This window comes from Taudactylus pleione, unplaced genomic scaffold, assembly GCF_031769625.1.
Source record: "Taudactylus pleione unplaced genomic scaffold, aTauple2 ptg000041l, whole genome shotgun sequence".
In the NCBI taxonomy this organism is placed as follows: Eukaryota; Metazoa; Chordata; class Amphibia; order Anura; family Myobatrachidae; genus Taudactylus; species Taudactylus pleione.
The window spans coordinates 27,727,899-27,746,751 of record NW_028284443.1 but is presented as its reverse complement, the minus strand read 5'-3'; the positions used below and the strand labels follow the sequence as shown (position 1 = coordinate 27,746,751).

The window sequence follows — 18,853 nt, the reverse complement described above, 5'->3', positions numbered from 1 at the left end:
CTGTCTTCAACCCTATGTTGGTCAATTAAGGTCACACATCAAGGACACCACCCATTTTCTTACAAAAGTACAGAGCAGCCAATGGAGGGCGTCTTATGCCTTCCTCACATTGGATCTCTCTTCTTTATATACCAACATTCCACATGATTTGGGCCTTTTGGCCATCTTTTCCTATTTGGACAAACAGGGTGACCTTTCTGACCAACATAGGGACTTTATTCTTTCTTCTATCCATTTCATTCTTACTCACAATTATTTTTTTTTCCCAACACTTTTTATTTACAGTCAATATGGACGGCTATTGGGACCAGGTTCGCACCCAGCTACGCCAACCTCTACATGGGCGCCTTTGAGGAGGGCCACGTGTGGGATGGGGCATATGGCTCGAACCTGGTCTTCTATGGCTGCTTCATTGACAATCTTTATATTATTTGGGATGGGGATTTGGACACAGCTCTTTCTTTCGTTAATTATCTCAATTCTAATTCCTTTAATCTTTCTTTCACTCACACCTTCAACAGGGAATCCATTTTCTTCCTGGATGTGGCCCTCCGTGTGGTAGATTCCACCATTATTTGTTCCAATTTCCAAAAAGAAGTTAATACAACTTCATATCACCATAGTGCACACTACTTCCTTTGGAAGAGGAACATACCTAAGGGACAGCTACTGAGAGTCAGATGTAATTGTACCCAATTAGAGACCTTTGACACTCAGGCCGCTGTCCTTATAAATTCCTTTAAAGAACGGGGATATCCAGAAGACCTTTTAGATAAACCTTAAAAGAGGTTAGAATTACAGATAGATCCTCCCTTCTAAAAGATAAAAATGTATAGAAAAAGAAATATAAGAACAATTGTATTGGAGGTAATCAGACTAATAGAGATTTGGCCTTTATTTCCAAATACAACAGTCTTTCCTTTGAGATAAAGAAAATTATTAATAAAAACTATTCAATTCTAAAACATGATTCTATTTTGAAGAAATGCATCCCTAAAAAAAACCTTGTAATTTACAAAAAGAATAAGTCTCTCAAAACATTACTGGCACTGAGCTTTTTGAAACCTTTAGAAGAACATCATTTTAAATAACAAAAAATTGGCTACAAGATAGACATAAAGGTTTTTTCAAGTGCGGCAAATCCAGGTGTACTACTTGTCGCTATGTTTCCAATAACACCAAATCTGTATACTATACTGGTGAGGACAAGATGTATGAAATCGAATTTCACTATCTATATGTTAAAGTGCGATTGTAATTTAACATATGTTGGTCGAACAACCAGGTCCCTAAAGCTTCGCTTTATGGAGCACCGTCGAAACATTATAAACAAATATTTAAAATACAGTGTTTCTTGACACTTTAATGAAATACATGGGGCCAAACTGGATTGTTTGAAATTGATCGGTTTGGAAACAATACCCCATAATGTTAGAGGAGGACTGATTCCAAAAACTTTGCAAACAAGAGATCCTCTGGATGTTTAAATTGGGTTCCCTCCATCCAGAGGGTCTCAATGAAGCTACAGAACTTAATTCTGTCCTATGATTATTAATAGTGATATAATATAACCAGTTTGCATAATTATCATAATATTTTCTCTGTTCTTTTTCTTATGCTTTTTCAATTATCTCAACTTGTCATATCAATTTAGAGATTTGCGTTCATCTTATTTAATGTAATTAATTCATTTTTCTTTAAATTATTATGTATTTTTTAATAATTGAATATCTGTCAAAATACATAATTTAATGAAGTTTTTTTTAATTATATATTTTTTACATTTATATAATTTAATTTATTTAGCATGTAATATTAGATTATTCAGTGATTATATATACATATTTTTTTTTTTTTTACAAACTGTGTATTTAATAATGTATACTACTACAGCCATTTTCCTTTAGTAGATTGACTTCTTTGTTAACAATGTATTTTATTGTGCTCTGATATGCTTTCCATTTGTTACACTTTGATACAAATGGGTCAATTAGTTACAGCTGATATGAATATATCTATATGGGGTTCTTTGTATTCTTGTATTTTTTCTTGTGTGTTCTTTGTATTTTTGTATGTACCACATAAATACCAGAGTTGAATTAGAAGCCAATAACCTAGCAGTATATTTTTGGACTGTGGGGAGAAACCAGAACGCTCTACATTTTAAATTTTTAATGTGCAGCATTCCCAATTCCCAATTATACAAAACAAATATCAAATTCAATAGAAGAATCAGCAATTTAAACAATACAACTTTCACTGGGATATAGTCGGCAGCCGGACAGTCAGAATCACAACGCTCAGTATACCGGCTGCGGGATCCCGATGGGTCAAAATGCCGACGACATCAAACGGTATGTATTAAGGGATTCCGCTGCCGGCATTCCAACAGTTGGAATTCGTACCGTCGGGATGCCATACCCAACCCCTTTTACTAAGCCCCACAAACAATACATAGCTGCAGCTCAAAACTTTGATTTTTAAACCTGGCTACAAGTTCTGTTCCATTACTGAGCAAGTCAATCCTTTCATGTTTACTTCAATACTTCTAAAACCTTTACAGGAAAACCCCCTTTCCAGGAAGACATGCAGCACCACTAGATCCAAATGTTGTTGTTTCTAGAGTAAATTTTAGAAAGAATCCTTGATTCAAAACCCTTCACAAAGAGACTCCAGTTTCTACTTTAGTGGAAAAGATAAAGTTCTTGGGAAACATAGAATATATATACTTCCAAATTGCTGAGGGAATCTCATAATGGCCTGACTACCTTGATTATAGACTTGCTAAAATGCAGTTCTCGAGAAGAAGAGGGAAATGTCAGGAACTAATCCAGATGCATTTTAAATAAGTTCCTTTCAACTTAACTATTGAGTGTTTTTTTGTGCCACTAAATAAGCTGTCTGATCCTGCAACATCTTGTTTCTATCTTGGCAGGGACATTAACCTATACCAAGATGGTGGATCCTGCTTCAGCTCAGTTGCAGTCCTGGAGGAAGCATTTCCTGTTATGTATTATTTACCCTTGATTATTCATTGCTCATTCATTGCAAGATTGTTTCACTTTGCCATAATTAATATTTTGACTCTCTCTACAATTGCTGCTTCTCTCTTCCTGACTGCATCTTCTTGTTAGCCATATTTTTCAGCTTACCAGATCTTGTAGACAACCATATACAACTGTGACCAACTATGGGCTACATGCATCTCAGCTGCTTGTCCACTTGCTGGTTAAGTGGCTTTAACCCCTTAGCTGCTTAATGTTTCTCACCCTTGTGCTGAGGCCATTTTCAAACATAAATAGTTTTTGACAAAAAAAACTGCACTTGAAATGAAAATGCATTTTTTAAAAAAATTTTGCTTTTTTGATTTAAACATTACCTATGTATAGGAAGAATATAGTAGCCTAAACAAAGCAACTTTCACATGCCCCACGAGCAATACATGGTTGCAGCTCAAAACTGTTCCAAAATGTTCTGTTCCATTACTAAGCAAGTCAATCATTTCACATTTTATTTAGTACCTTTTTGGATTACAGGCTGGGGGGAGACCTTCCCCCATCCCTGGACTTCATTATTTTTCTGTAGTGAAGAGGGTTATGGCTGGTGATTACACTGATCACCAGGAAATTATCTCTATGGGGGAACATAGTTTTAAAGTGAGGATGGGGACTCCCCTCTTTTAAACAAAGATGTCCCCAGCTTTCTAGGGGGTGTGTTTGGGGAGATAGAAGGACGTAAAATACCCCCCCCCCCCCAATATTTTTCATCCTGGTTTTTTTTTTGTAACGGTGAGGGAAAAGTAAAACATTTTTATTTTGCCCCTTGCTGCAGAGGACGAGTGGGGTTCTTACTCTGTAGTCTAGCTGTGTATCTGGAAGTCAAGCCCTCTGCAGTGAAGGGGTTACCTGGATGTAAAATGAGTGTTTTCAAGTAGGAAAAGTGATGTATCTAAAAGTGTATGTTCTAAAAGTCTGGAAGATGGTGACAAATCCCTGATAGTACAGTGTGAATGAATGGGAGCAAGAATGAATCCAGCTTGTCAGCCAGCATAAAGCATTTCCATATACAGATGTGTCCTCATTTAACTATCCTTCTGGTCGGATATAATGTAGTTAGGGCGGCGTGATAATGATATAAGTGATACGTGTCACACAGCTATTGCTCTATAGAACTCTGGGCCTGATTCAGAGATGAAAGCAACTGCAAATTGCACGCAGATCAAGCGATTGTTTGCCATTGCGCAAGCATCTCACGGTGCGTACGCGAAGGTAGCAGTGCGATCGCCCTGCGTTCACGCAGACCACGGAGGCCAATTGCAGGTTGACTGACAGCAAGTGACCGTTTGGGGGTGTTGACAGGGGGTGGTTAGCGAACCTCAGGCGTGCCTAGCCATTTGAACGCCGTTACGTAGGCATGCATAAATTAGCCACTACAATTGCATACGCAGCTCTGCGTGTCAGAAGAGCTCCCTGGCCTTCGTCAGGTCAGACCTTCCGCAAGGATAAAGTGGCAACCGATATACTTCAATGGTACAGATGTTTAAGTAGGTATGCGCAGTTGTACGCAGGTGTGAAGGCAGTAGTGGGCGTCTTTATGCTTGGGTGATCTTTGCTAACATTAGCATATTTTTGCAACTGTGTTGCGTACGGAGAGGCAGTTGCGGTGGCATTAGCGTCCATCCCTGAATCAGGCCCTCTATTGTGTAGCTTGATTTGCTGCACATCTTGTGAGAATGTATCACAAAAAACTCCATGTGTATATCCGGAAAGAAGGATAGTTAGATCATACATATATAGCATGCACATATATTTCCTGCGCTCTCCCAGTGAGGCGCTATGTAAAACATCCTTTGGATGAAACATGACAGGTCCTTTTCAAAGCTTCTGCAACAATATATACAAAATTATAGATATTTATTATAAATTGTTTTTCAACAGTCTCACAAAAAGTCACCTTTACATACTTATATGTGGGAGTAGGGTTTGCCCTTGCTCGACAATTCATTGAAACTTTCCCATCTGAAGATTCTTCTGGGTGAATCGTATCAATCGGCTGCTCTTCAAAAACTGGCCCATATCTTTTTCCTTCTTCTAAAACACAGAACACATTATACATTATAATGAGGCTCAATGTATCTACATTGAATAAAATCATGGACAACATAGATCTAAAAAAAAAAATGTTTAAGTAGCATTAGAAGCTGTTATTGCTGGCTAATGTCAGTAACCCAAAACCAACATACAGAATGTATGTTATTAATTACTAACAATGTATAAAAAGCACATTGGATGGGCTCACCTATTTGTGGTTTACTGTAGTTTAAGCATGTTGCTGGTTTTTATGCAAAGGTTATAAACTATCATATATTGAGAAGAGTACTAATCTAGAACTAAGCATCTGGAGACAAAGGCAAATGACAGAGAGGTACACAGTACAGTACGGGAGCCACTAGATTTCCATTAATTACTGTGGTAAATCCAATCGTCTGTATTGTGGGGCCAGAATAGTTGCCTCCTTTATTTGAAGAAGATTGATAATAAAGCAGAGAGCCAATTACCTGGGTAATATTTTTCTGGAAAAAAAAAAAAGCTCAATCCTTGTTTTTGTCCTTATTTATATTAAGTTAAAAACATCTAAACCATATTTAAATATTTTAGTAGGAAACAATGTCTAATGGGTGTCTGTAACACCCCTGCCAGTATCCTAATGCCCCCATTATATCATTACCCCCCCCCCCCCCAGTGTCAATAAACTGCACAGTGGATTTTACACCCCGCGGTAATTGATCCCGAAGTGATAAACCCCCAATGCCCACGTGTAGCATTTAAAGCATTATCCCCAGTCCCCTCCACACCCACAGTGGCAATAAACTCCCATAGTATTAGAAACCCCCTAATGGTAATAAATGTCTATGAACATTAACCCCCATTAATCCCTGTAGCCATTAACCCCCTAACCCGTAGATCTTCTCTCTCCCCAATATGCAGAGTGAAGCAGATCAGGTCACAAGATCACCAGTCCTCCTGCTGATCTCTGCACTGCAGACATCTGTGAATAGTGCTCAGAGAGGAACTGCAGTTCCACTTTTTTGCACTTAGTTTTAAGTTTACTGCCTGATGCATGAGCTCCTCAGTACCGTTTGCATGGCATTCTGAGACGCAAAACCAGCAGTGATGTTGGCGGTCGGCAGTGATGTGGTCACTATATCACTGGCAGGGTGCCAGACAAGACAAAGGAAACTTGTGATGCATATGTGTGGAACAGATTTCTCCTTTAAAAGCCGGTGAACACAGCACGATGGCACAGTCGCATGGGATGCGACCATGTTGCTGGCTGTGGTCACATTCCATGCAACGGCACCAGTTAAGTGGTTAAACAGTTGATTAAGAACAAGGGGTTACAGCAAGAATTATGACTCCTTTCTGTTCTCTAACAAATCTGACTTTCCCATTGGAAAAGACTATATTTAAGCCAGATGCTGATTGTTTTACTCATTCCTGGCACTGACAATGTTACATAAGCCATCAAAAGGAAATACAGAGACACACATGATAATAAAAGTGTGAAAGATGAGAGGCTCCTGAAACTACTACTTAAGGTCACTTACACATTGGTGCTGCATTCATGTCATGTGCCAGCTGCATGTGAAAGTGAACTGTGAAGATCTCGAAAAGAGTCCAGACCAAACAATGAGAGAATCAGGAGTATGAAACTATGAAAATATTAAAGTTGACAGCTTTCCTAAATATTTTGATGGTCACACAAAAAGTTACTTCCAAAACCTTCGACTAACAATCACCTTGTGATGTTGCAGCAGGATTTCACCAGTGATTTACTATGCTGGTAACAATTTAGAACTCTTTGAAGATATAGCTCCTTGATCCAAAACTAGACTGTTCTTCACTACTAATATTCCTCCTGAGACCTTCAAACCATCTCCTGAACATTCGTCTCAACTCAAGCTACATGTTTTCTACGATACATTCTGTTACATCCTGTAACTCTCTGCCTGTGTTACAAGTTGCGGTCACGACTTTCATCCTTCGATCAGATTACCCAGTCAGGACGGAGTTACTCCAGTTTCTTCTATTGCTAGGTGATCGGCACGCCTCTGGAAGTGATGTATCATCCTCAGTCTAGCATATAGCATTCCTGTGGGTTCACTTGGCTCAGTGGCACGAGCAGTATCCTGTCGACTCTGCTAGAAGGATCTCCGTCTCCTCGGTTCTGTCTCCCAGCTGCCTCCGGCTCTTGTGACATCTCCTACAGCTTCCTTGCTGCACCATCAACTCCCGTACTGTGCTCCGGCTTCCTTATCCCACCTGTGGCTTCCTAGTTGCACCGGCAGTGAATCGGCATTCTTGGAAGGTCAGTGGACGCTAATTTGTACACAAACCAGTACACAAACTTGCACTCAAATCTATGTACTGTACGTCAGGACTTTGGACGCAAATTTGTACAATAACTTTTACACAAACCAGTACTTAAATCTGTGTACTAATTATCAGGACATTGTATTAGGTTCACTGCCCAAGCCACAACATTGGCTCTCAAAGCCAAATCAATTGTCAAACTCTTCAGCATCAGCTCCAAGCCGCACCATCGGCTCTCAAAGCCAAGTCAATTGTCAAACTCTTCAGCATCAGCTCCAAGCCACATCATCGGGTCTCAAAGCCAACTCAAATATTTACCTCTCCTCAGCACGGGTTCCAAGCCACAACAACGGCTCTTAAAGCCAAATCAATTATCTAACTCTTCAGCATGGGCCTCAAGCCACCTTTTCTACTTATAACCATACTCCATTCCTACTGTTGCTCTCACCATTGAATCCTTTTGCTCCTCCATGTGAATTGCTACTACCTTGAGCTATAAGTCCAGACTGCCTAAGTACCGGTGAACGTATCCCAGTTCTAAGGGAACGACGGCGGTTGTTATTGGCAGAAGATCTAGCTAGCCTGGTTCTAGACTTTTCACATGGAGTAAGCATTGGATATCATAACAGCCTGGCACTTTACCCACTACTTTGCTCTGCACAAGTTGCATTAGCTCCTCAAATTACTTCTTGTGGATCGCCTCCAGGCATTAGATATCTCCCCGAAGTTCTGATCTCGCCATTCCCTGTTCATGATTCATTTTGATTTTCATCTTGCATGCCCATTGTACCCACACAGAGACAATGATTCTCTCTTACTTCAGAAAGAGAACAGGAACAAGATTGCACAAGGGTTCAGTAATTTTGTAGAATTTTATTCCACTGGAGACACTGTGCTCCCTCAAACAGATGGGAATCCAATAAGGCAACCATCCATGGTGTCCTCATTAGCCAAAGTGCAGGTGACTGCAGATTTCAGATGCAATGTGAAAAGCTAATAAGAGACAATAACCCTTTCATACCAACAGCACCCTAAACACAGTTATCTGAAACCTCTTGCTCTCCGGGGAGAACTAAACCAGCTCCTCTCTGGTTGTGCATCCAAGATCCTCCTCTGGTTACACCAGAAATTTTCCGAGAGAGGTAACAAGGTGCACTCCCTCGTTTCTCGTTGTCTTTGAAATAAACAAACCTGAAATAATTGTTTCTCTTAAAGATTAAAAAGGGTCCCTAACTATCGCACCCTGGCCCATACCCAACTGCTTTCGAGGCCATTATTCTAATCTGTATAACCACTGTCAGGACTCCATTCCACCCTACAAATTAGACACTGAAATACAAACATTTTTAGCCTCTTGTAATCTTTCCTGACTCCCCTGAGTGCAAGCGGAATTCTTAAAAATAAGACATATCCATGGAATAACTTCCCAAACAATTAAGGAAACCAAAGGGTCCTCTGCATCTGGATCCTGATGGATTCTCAGTACAAAAAAAAAATTAGATACATCTTCTCTATGATGCTTTTAGATCTTTTTATCACTTTTTGGGGTGAAAGTTTTCTGAGGCCACCATCAAAGTTAACATTGTTGTAATTCCAAAAAAGACAAATAGTTATATAATAGAAATACATAGAATGGGACTATTTCTTTAATGAATGTGGACCTTTTGAATAAAGTACTTTTTATTAACTTTTTCCAAATTTTAAACATATACTGCTGCTAATTTCTAATTCTAAAGTAGCATTTTCCAGCAGCTACTTTAAGTGTAAAAGCCTCAATATTAATTGCCTTTCCAAAAATGTACAAGTACAATAAAACATAATCTAATATACCTTTCATAAAAAAATACTGCTGAGAAGATGCATATAATAATTTCACAACACATAGAAACATAGAAATAAAAAAAATAAAAACAAAGAACAATAACAAGTACCACACTCTGTATATCATTTACAAAAAAACATTATAAACCAAAAATGTTAATTCACAATTTATAAGATAACTAAGGTCGAGGGGATGCATATTTCTACTCTATCTATCTTGTGCAAATTCGATCAAATTTAGAATCTGCATTACAGGCAAGGTACAGATACTGTTCATGTTCCACAGTTGTATTGACTAAGAAAACCCACTCTGGGCCATTGGAGGCCAACTAGGATCGAGCAATGAATGTGGACCTTAATCCTTGCAAATAGATTGGCCCAGACAATTACTGTTAGTCCACTCAGATCATGTCCATTCATCCTATTACATCAGGTTGCAAAAAATATCAGAAAAGCCGTAACCTAATCCCCAAATCTGATGCACAGAAGGCCTTTAATAGGGTAAAATGACTCTTCATGATCCATCTCCTACGTGATGTTGATTTTTCTGGCCCTTTGCTGCACTGGATTGTAGCTCTATATTTTAATCCATCCTTCATATTTATACTGAATGGCTTCTCTTCCTCCCCATTCCAAATCTTCAACGGCACTCGTAACCTCTCATGTTTGTTTTCAGTGTAGAGGCCAGAGATACCAAAAAGAGGGCAATCACATTATAACAGTTATTACTGTCAATTAAAAAGAGCATAAATTGGCTCTTGATGCAGACAACGCTCACCAACACCTCACTTCACTCCCTGCTCTCTTTTGGGAAATTAAATCATGAGGTTCTCTCTTCTACTTTAAGATCAACTCAGATACAATTGAGATCTTACTGCTTAATATCCCTGCTCTTCTCTTCTCCCAGTTAAAGGTGAATTATAAATGCAAATTGAAATAGAAAAGCCTGAAATATTTGGGGACCTGACTGCCCAACTCATATGAAAACTTTTTTGTAGCTAACTTCCTTAAATTCTTGGATTACCTCAATAAAGAACCGAGGACGGGCTATACACATCATGGGACAGCTGCAGTTAAGATGATCCTCCTTCCAGGAAGACTTGCAGAATATCACATTTTATCTGGTCAGGGAGGTGGTCCCGGTTTTGCTTTCAAATACAGCGGGAGCGAGGTCTCGTCTTACCAAACTTACATACATCTATATAATAATTGTGTAAGCTCTGTCCCATCTCCAAAATGCGTGTACCTCCTAACCGCTACTGCGAGACTTAGCCTAGAAGGACCCAGGAGAGGAGGAGGAGTGTGCTGATGGGAAAGCGATAAGTATGGGGGCAGGACAGAGCTGTGGGGGCGGAAAGTCCAGGACTGAACTGGAGGTTGGGGGGGCACAACACTAAGTGGGGAAGGGGTGAGCGGAGTAGGTCAGAGCAGCTGGCAGACAGTGAGGTGGCCCTTCATATGAAGGGTCCCTTTACTAGTTTTACACACACCTAAAGTAATCCTTGGGATAATAAGGATTGTTCCCTTGGCGCTATATAATAACAAAATAGACCACGGAATCACCTGCTGCTGGTGAAACAGATACTTGCCAGTATCTGGAAAATATGCATACAGCCAATGAAATTTTTACCAATTACAGTGCACTGGTGAATGGACTGAATGGTTACTTATTTGAGATATCAATAATTAATTTAATATTCTAGAATTCACAAATATACTGAGATGGTTATCAAAAATAAACAGTTATTCATGTTTTACAATGATAATAAAACCAATCCAATACTTTCTATAATAGAAAATAATGCCTGTGCTCTATATGCACATATACTTTGTACTGTGTGCTCTCTCTCGAAATACAATAGCAGCATAGGCAAGTTGTTAATAAAGGAAAGTTAATCACATTAGTAGCCTTGAAGAATGCTAAACCTTACATCCATATAAAAGCTAGATATGATCAGCTAGTAAATATTTCTCTTATACCTAAATTGAATGCTAGATATCTCTGCTGACTGACAAAGCGATCCCCAAGGTGATAAAGGTTGGTGTAACCACTTCTAAAGGTGGGTACACACCTGACAGATATATCTGCAGATGGTGGCCGTTCATACACATTGAACGACCATCATCTGCTGCTGCAGAGGGTCGAGCCGGACTGGGGGCGGGTAAGGTGTGTGACCTAATCGCGGGAGGCGTGGCCACGACCCCTTAAAAAAAAAACACATTTCCGACCCGGCGCTGGGAAGGGGGGCGATGTGTGCCCGGCGCACAGCCAAAGGGGGGCGCGATCAGCATGATCGCTCTCCCCTTTGGCATAGGAGACTGCTCGGGCTGCTGCTTTAGCAGCCTCGGACAGTCTCCCAGTGCAGCCCAGCACACAGCAGCGTGTGCTGGGCTGCTGTGGATGGGGAAATGTGCCGCAACCGGGTAAGTAGTACCCGCTCACGGCTCCCCCCCCTCTCTGCACCCCTGTGTACGGGCGATCGGCTGATCGCCCGTACACACTTGCCGATGGACAGATATGTCTGCAGACATATCTGGACATTGGCTGTGCAGCACAACATATCGTCTGTACACACTGGCCGACGGGGGCACGATATATTGGCCTATCAATTGATCGGCCAATATATCGGCCAGTGTGTACCCAACATTAGTTGTACTGGGTCCTGTGTTCCCATGATTCATGTCCAGATGGACTTGTAGAGCAGGTGTAGGGAAAACTTCGGTCTAGTTGTAGGACTGAGTAATACGTTTTATCTTAGTTGAGAGAGCTGTAAACCCGTGAACAAAGGTAGGTGACTAGATGCAAGGCTTACTACGTAGTCTTGCAACTAGCCCAGGCAATCCCCAGTCATGCTTATCACCACACATAGCTCTGAGCAAATCTTGAAGCCAATATGGTTGTTTTTTCTCACTGTACATGCTATTTTGGGTTACTCCCAGAGATAGACACCTGTCAACTTTACTCTCCCAGATAGAGATTCTCCCTTGGAATCTAGTACTTTTGTACTAGATTGGCCAATTCTCTCTGATAGAAAACCACAGCAAATGAGTTCTCTCTCGAACAATCCGTCATCCTCTCCTGGTCTTATAGTATCTACAAGGCACTTAAGTTCTGGACCTTATGCAACATCGAATTCCTACCAGATATTGCCCCGCTTCGACATTTCCCATGTTTCAATGGATTTCAACTGTGTTTCCTACTTCTGGCTTTTACCAGAATTTACAAATTAGGCATTTACATTACTCCTTCAACTCATGTCACTCAATGTCCCATCCAATCATGTTAGCGTCCCTATGCGCTTGTAAAATTCTAAAAGCATTATCTCTATTCTTTATCACACTCTACTAGTTTGTAATCAACCACCCTAAGACCTTAATGAACTCAATCAGGAAGAGGACATTGGGAGACTCTTGACCCAGTGGAGAGGAGAAAGTCTGTTAATGGCTCTCGAAATCATCTATTTGTGCTAAGATCAAAGAAGGGGCTGATAATCGTTTTTATCAGTGGTATCTTGTTCCGTTGCACCTGCAAGTGATATTTCCAAGAGTTTTGGACCAATGTTGGAGGCCAGCAAGCACAATGTCCCATGTGTGGTGGAATTGTCCCCACATGCCTGCCTACAAAAACAAAGCCCCACCCCTACCTCACACCTTGTTTCCCTCCATAAGAACTTTTCAACATGGCCTGTGAGTAGCCAGGGTTACTCCCTTCTTCTTACTAAAATCCCCATTTTCCCTACCTTATTCTTGTCCTATACTAGTGCTCACAAGCATATGTCTGCATAATGTTTATTGTTATTTCAAACTTCTTGCAGTTGTAACAGCTAATTTTAGTTGTGCTGTTGTGCTACCATGTTAGCACCTTTTTATTACTGTATCATTTCTATTAATTGGGACACCTGGTCTAAAAATACTGTAATAAAGTTTTAAACAATGCTCAAAGATGTAGCTAAAAACCTGGGACAGTATCACAATTTGCCCAAATGTTAGACAGAAAAGGATATTCAGATTGTAGCATTCACTGCTTGGATTTCATTAGGATGGTCAAGGTAAGTCATATAAAGAAATTCATAGTGTAACCTGCAGATGAAATTAACAAATATATTTTTGCATTTTAACAACAGTGATCTTCTTCTAATCCAAATATAAATGTTCATAATTTGTAATCCATAAGGAACATTTTCTTCTTGGAATCAACAATTACTTTAATCAACTGGAACTATAATGATAAAAGAAAAAAAAAAAGACTTCAACGGCTCCACATCAAAATGAGAGAAGAAGGAAGGAATTGACTAGGAGTGTCAATGTCTACTAAGCCTATTACAGGCGGTTTCACATACTAGTTATTCAGACACACAGCTTTTTTAAAGAAAGGCAGCTATAGACAAAATGCTATGCCCTATACATCAGAAGGGTGAAGCAATATAATTGTGACAGCCCCATCATGGAAGCAGAACTTCCATGGTGGGAACTAGCTAGGTTACTAAAGTGCATTCCCACCATTGAAGTCAATGGTGCGAACCGACCACTGGCTGAGAGGTGGAGGCTCACCTCGATCAGTCAATGAACGTTCAGCCAATACATTTCTATGGGAAATGCAGCGGCTGTAGCGTCATCCGCAAAGTACCATCCTTAGAGGACGGTAGTATTTCTGCTGGGTCTCGGCTTGGCGTTTTTCTATTTTAAGAAGATGGGGGGGAGGACCGGAACCAAGGGGTAGGTGAGTATGTTTTTTTTACAGGTACCGATGTGGATTCTACTGGACAAAGGGACAGAAGTCACTAAGGACAAGGTAAGTATCCAGTGTGAGTGCAGGTAAATGTGATTGAGTGCATGTGTAATAAAAGATTCAAACCTTCAGTGTGTGTGTCGTGTCCTGTCTTTTTTTTAATATTTATTTTGCAGGTGAACTAGAGGTACCAGCTGGCACTTAATGCCCTGCATGCTGGTACTTGTGGTTCTACTTGCTGGGACCTATAGTTCTCCTGTAAAGGACAATATTATTTATTCTATATTTTACGCACTCAACCTGGCACCCACTACCAAGGGGTGCCGGGATAGCCCCGGGCTATCAGCCCAGGATTGGGGTGGCCTGGAGACAGGGAACCCCTTTATTGTAGGGGTCACCACATCCCCAAGGATCCCAATGAAGTGGGTCCAATAGCTGTGGCATTACACCCCCGCTAGAGTCCGGTGCTGGTTGTGGCTATTACGGGGGACCCCTACTCATTTTGTCCCCCATTTCTCCACAACCAGAACTTGATCACTGAGCCTGGTGCTGGTTGTTGAAAATACAGGGACCCTCTACGTCTACGTCGCCCTACATATTTTTTTCCCCTAGTTTCACTAACAGGACCGGCACAAAAAAGCCCGGTGGTGGTTGTGCTTTTAGGGGGGACCCTATGTAATTTTTATTCACACAGAAGCATGCACAGGTCTATTAATTTGTGAGTTTTAGTTAAATAATACTGTGCGAGTTTCGTCATTGTGAGTTGTGGAAATGCGAGTAACATGTGAGTTTGCATGTTCTCACATCCAATTACCATAGGTGAGTTACAAAAAAGTGCAAGTATAGTGCTATACTCGACCTTTTAGAAGTCGCACCCTATTACATTTAGCCCCTCATATGTTTCTACAGCCCCTCAGTAGCAATAGATCACTTTTTATAGTAATCAAATTGTAACTGGAAAAATATCAAGCCTTAGATCTGTTTAAGAAGTGATCTAACATTGCTTAGTGGCTGGTGAGATATGAATCCAATCAGTAGTCCACCAGTACGAAAAAAGAAATAAATAAGTGTAATATAACAAAAAATACAAATAATGTTAAAAAAGAAATAAAGTTACAAAAACACATCTGATTCCTTCTTCAGTCTATCATGTGTGATACCTACATGCTTTGCAGGGTTGCAAAAGCACCCCAACCATGTAGACATTAGGTCGACATTTACAATGTTGTCAATTCATAATGTCGCAGGAGGGTTATGGTTAGGCTGCGTGACGGGGGGGATAGGGTTAGGCTGCGGGAGGAGGTTCGAGTTAGGCTGCAGGGGGAGGTTAGGATAAGGCACTATAAAGATGGTTAGAGAAATATACTTTCCGGAAAGCTGCAGGTCTGACCAGGAAGTCACAATCACATGACCACCGGGAACAGGAAGCCGCGCTAGAGCCGCTGCAGTCGCCCAGAGCAGGGAAGTCACCATTGGGCCACCAAGGATGATATGTTGACATTCCAACATGTCAACATTTCATCACTGTCTACATGATGAATGTCGTCATGGTCGATGTTGACATTATGACTGTTGACACCCACACTGCACAACATAAGAAACAGCAAACAGAAAAATAGACCTAAACTTAACATTTTTTGGTCCACAAAAACTCTCTCTAGGTCATCTCTAGTGCTTAAAAATCAATAATAGTGTGAAATTTTAAGAAAGTAAACCTTACCTGCCCAGCAGAAGAAAATGAACAATAAAAGCTGTGTTACAACAGGCCACATTTTCAATGGAGTACGATATGGAGCAAATTGCCAAATAATTCTTTAGTTTCTCTGTTTAAAATAAAGGAAAACATAGAGAATGTTAATTATTATTACATGATTTACAAATAATAGTTAATTAAACTAGTTCATTTTAGAAATTTGTAAAGTAGACAACAGTCACTATTACTACCCAATATCATATTGTTATAAAAGAACTTACTGCTTAAAAAATATATCAACTAAGAGTGGTTTGAATCCTAATCACCTATGAAAAACAGACTTAATTTTGTCATCCTCTGTCAGCACTAGTCTTACTACGACAACCAAGACTTATCATGCCTGCAGCCAGAGACAGAAAGAGAATATACATACTTCACACTTGTTCATACATTGTCTTCTCTCCTTCATTCTTCCTTTCTCCTTCAAATTTATCTCAGCTAGCCATTACACTGCACTGCATAAAATAGGATCAGCCCTGCACCAGGCCCCACCCTAAGTCCTCCCTCGTGCAGCATCTTGCTTCCGAATCGTCTAACATGACACAGCTATGTGACTGGCTGATAGCTTTCCCTTCATTTAAAGAAAAAACAATATACACGTAAAATCTAATGGTAATACTTGATTTCTTTGTCATAGAACTTCTATTTGTATAATAAGGAAAAATGCATTCATTACTGACTTATATATTTATATGGTCATGTAAATACATTGTCACATCTAATATTCTTAGGTTGGTATTTAATTCTGATGTGAGGTTGCAATCTGCAAGTTCGCATATCACTGGGAATTGCGGTAAAGCAACATCGCTCATTTTATTACACATCGCTAACATAGCTTGGAAATAAATTGAACCCCTAGATTTCATAGTATAGGGTGAATTATCCCATATTTGGTTTGTGTTTAGCACTGTCATCACTTTACATTCGGGTCTCAGGGGCCTATTTGTGAAGCAGTGATAACCTCGTTCTCCGGAGTTTTTGCTAGAGGAAGGAAGTATCACGCCTAAACAAGAGTGATGCTGCAGATAAATCACTGATTTCTCTTTTGTGCACTCTATTTTGTTTGACTCCTGCTTCCCCACAGTCTGCTACTGGGACTGTGGTCGAATCTCTATTTATCAAGCCTAGAATACAAAGCATTACCTTTACCCATCTTTGGGGATCTGCAAAGCCTCCTGGCCATGTCTCAATGCGCATGAGTAGCCTATTAACTGTATAAGTCACCAGCATTAGGCTGTTGGTGAGGGAGAGAAAACCACCAAAAGGATTAAGAAATTGCTGACAAACTGCGTTCTGTATCGCTGTGAAATGCAGGGGTAGTGTAGTGTGGGCGGGAATCAGGAGCATGGTTATGGGTAGTGTAGTGTGGGCGGGAATCAGGAGCATGGTTATGGGTAGTGTAGTGTAGGCGGGAATCAGGAGCATGGTTATGGGTAGTGTAGTGTGGGCGGGAATCAGGAGCATGGTTATGGGTAGTGTAGTGTGGGCGGGAATCAGGAGTATGGTTATGGGTAGTGTAGTGTAGGCGGGAATCAGGAGCATGGTTATGGGTAGTGTAGTGTAGGTGGGAATCAGGAGCATGGTTATGGGTAGTGTAGTGTGGGCGGGAATCAGGAGCATGGTTATGGGTAGTGTAGTGTGGGTGGGAATCAGGAGCATGGTTATGGGTAGTGTAGTGTAGGCGGGAATCAGGAGCATGGTTATGGGTAGTGTAGTGTAGGTGGGAATCAGGAGCATGGTTATGGGTAGTGTAGTGTGGGCGGGAATCAGGAGCATGGTTATGGGTAGTGTAGTGTAGGCGGGAATCAGGAGCATGGTTATGGGTAGTGTAGTGTAGGCGGGAATCAGGAGCATGGTTATGGGTAGTGTAGTGTGGGTGGGAATCAGGAGCATGGTTATGGGTAGTGTAGTGTAGGCGGGAATAAGGAGCATGGTTATGGGTAGTGTAGTGTAGGCGGGAATCAGGAGCATGGTTATGGGTAGTGTAGTGTAGGCGGGAATCAGGAGCATGGTTATGGGTAGTGTAGTGTGGGCAGGAATCAGGAGCATGGTTATGGGTAGTGTAGTGTAGGCGGGAATCAGGAGCATGGTTATGGGTAGTGTAGTGTAGGCGGGAATCAGGAGCATGGTTATGGGTAGTGTAGTGTAGGCGGGAATCAGGAGCATGGTTATGGGTAGTGTAGTGTGGGCGGGAATCAGGAGCATGGTTATGGGTAGTGTAGTGTAGGCGGAAATCAGTAGCATGGTTATGGGTAGTGTAGTGTGGGTGGGAATCAGGAGCATGGTTATGGGTAGTGTAGTGTAGGCGGGAATCAGGAGCATGGTTATGGGTAGTGTAGTGTAGGCGGGAATCAGGAGCATGGTTATGGGTAGTGTAGTGTGGGTGGGAATCAGGAGCATGGTTATGGGTAGTGTAGTGTAGGCGGGAATCGGGAGCATGGTTATGGGTAGTGTAGTGTAGGCGGGAATCAGGAGCATGGTTATGGGTAGTGTAGTGTGGGTGGGAATCAGGAGCATGGTTATGGGTAGTGTAGTGTAGGCGGGAATCAGGAGCATGGTTATGGGTAGTGTAGTGTAGGCGGGAACCAGGAGCATGGTTATGGGTAGTGTAGTGTGGGTGGGAATCAGGAGCATGGTTATGGGTAGTGTAGTGTAGGCGGGAATCAGAAGCATGGTTATGGGTAGTGTAGTGTGGGTGGGAATCAGGAGCATGGTTATGGGTAGTGTAGTGTAGGCGGGAATCAGGAGCATGGTTATGGGTAGTGTAGTGTGGGCGGGAATCAGGAGCATGGTTATGGGTAGTGTAGTGTAGGCGGGAATCAGGAGCATGGTTATGGGTAGTGTAGTGTAGGCGGGAATCAGGAGCATGGTTATGGGTAGTGTAGTGTGGGCGGGAATCAGGAGCATGGTTATGGGTAGTGTAGTGTGGGCGGGAAGCAGGAGCATGGTTATGGGTAGTGTAGTGTGTAAAGGGAGGGGGAGTAGGGGTGTCGGACTATAGACAGACAGTAAAAAGGTCGACAATGTTTAGATAGACACCAGATGTTAGACAGTCAATAGGTCGACTGGGACAAAATGTCGACAGGGACAAAAGGGCTACACTAAAGGTCAACATGTGAGAAGGTCGACAGGTACAAATGGTCGACAGGGTCAAAAGATTGACACGAAAATGGTAGA

The 18,853-nt window shown here is 41.3% G+C and overlaps 1 protein-coding gene across 1 annotated transcript in view; it reads right to left on the bottom strand.

The window, feature by feature from the left end:
* The window catches only part of CNTN1 (contactin 1), a 222,663-nt gene that overhangs the window by 115,111 nt on the left and 88,699 nt on the right, over positions 1-18,853 (bottom strand). Inside the window, exons 3-4 of the mRNA XM_088457904.1 lie at positions 15,644-15,746; positions 4,964-5,090 (exon numbers count right to left, since the gene is read on the bottom strand). Of these exons, the coding sequence (XP_088314030.1) occupies positions 4,964-5,090; positions 15,644-15,695 (179 nt within the window). The 5' untranslated portion in view covers positions 15,696-15,746. The remainder of the gene's footprint in view (positions 1-4,963; positions 5,091-15,643; positions 15,747-18,853) is intronic.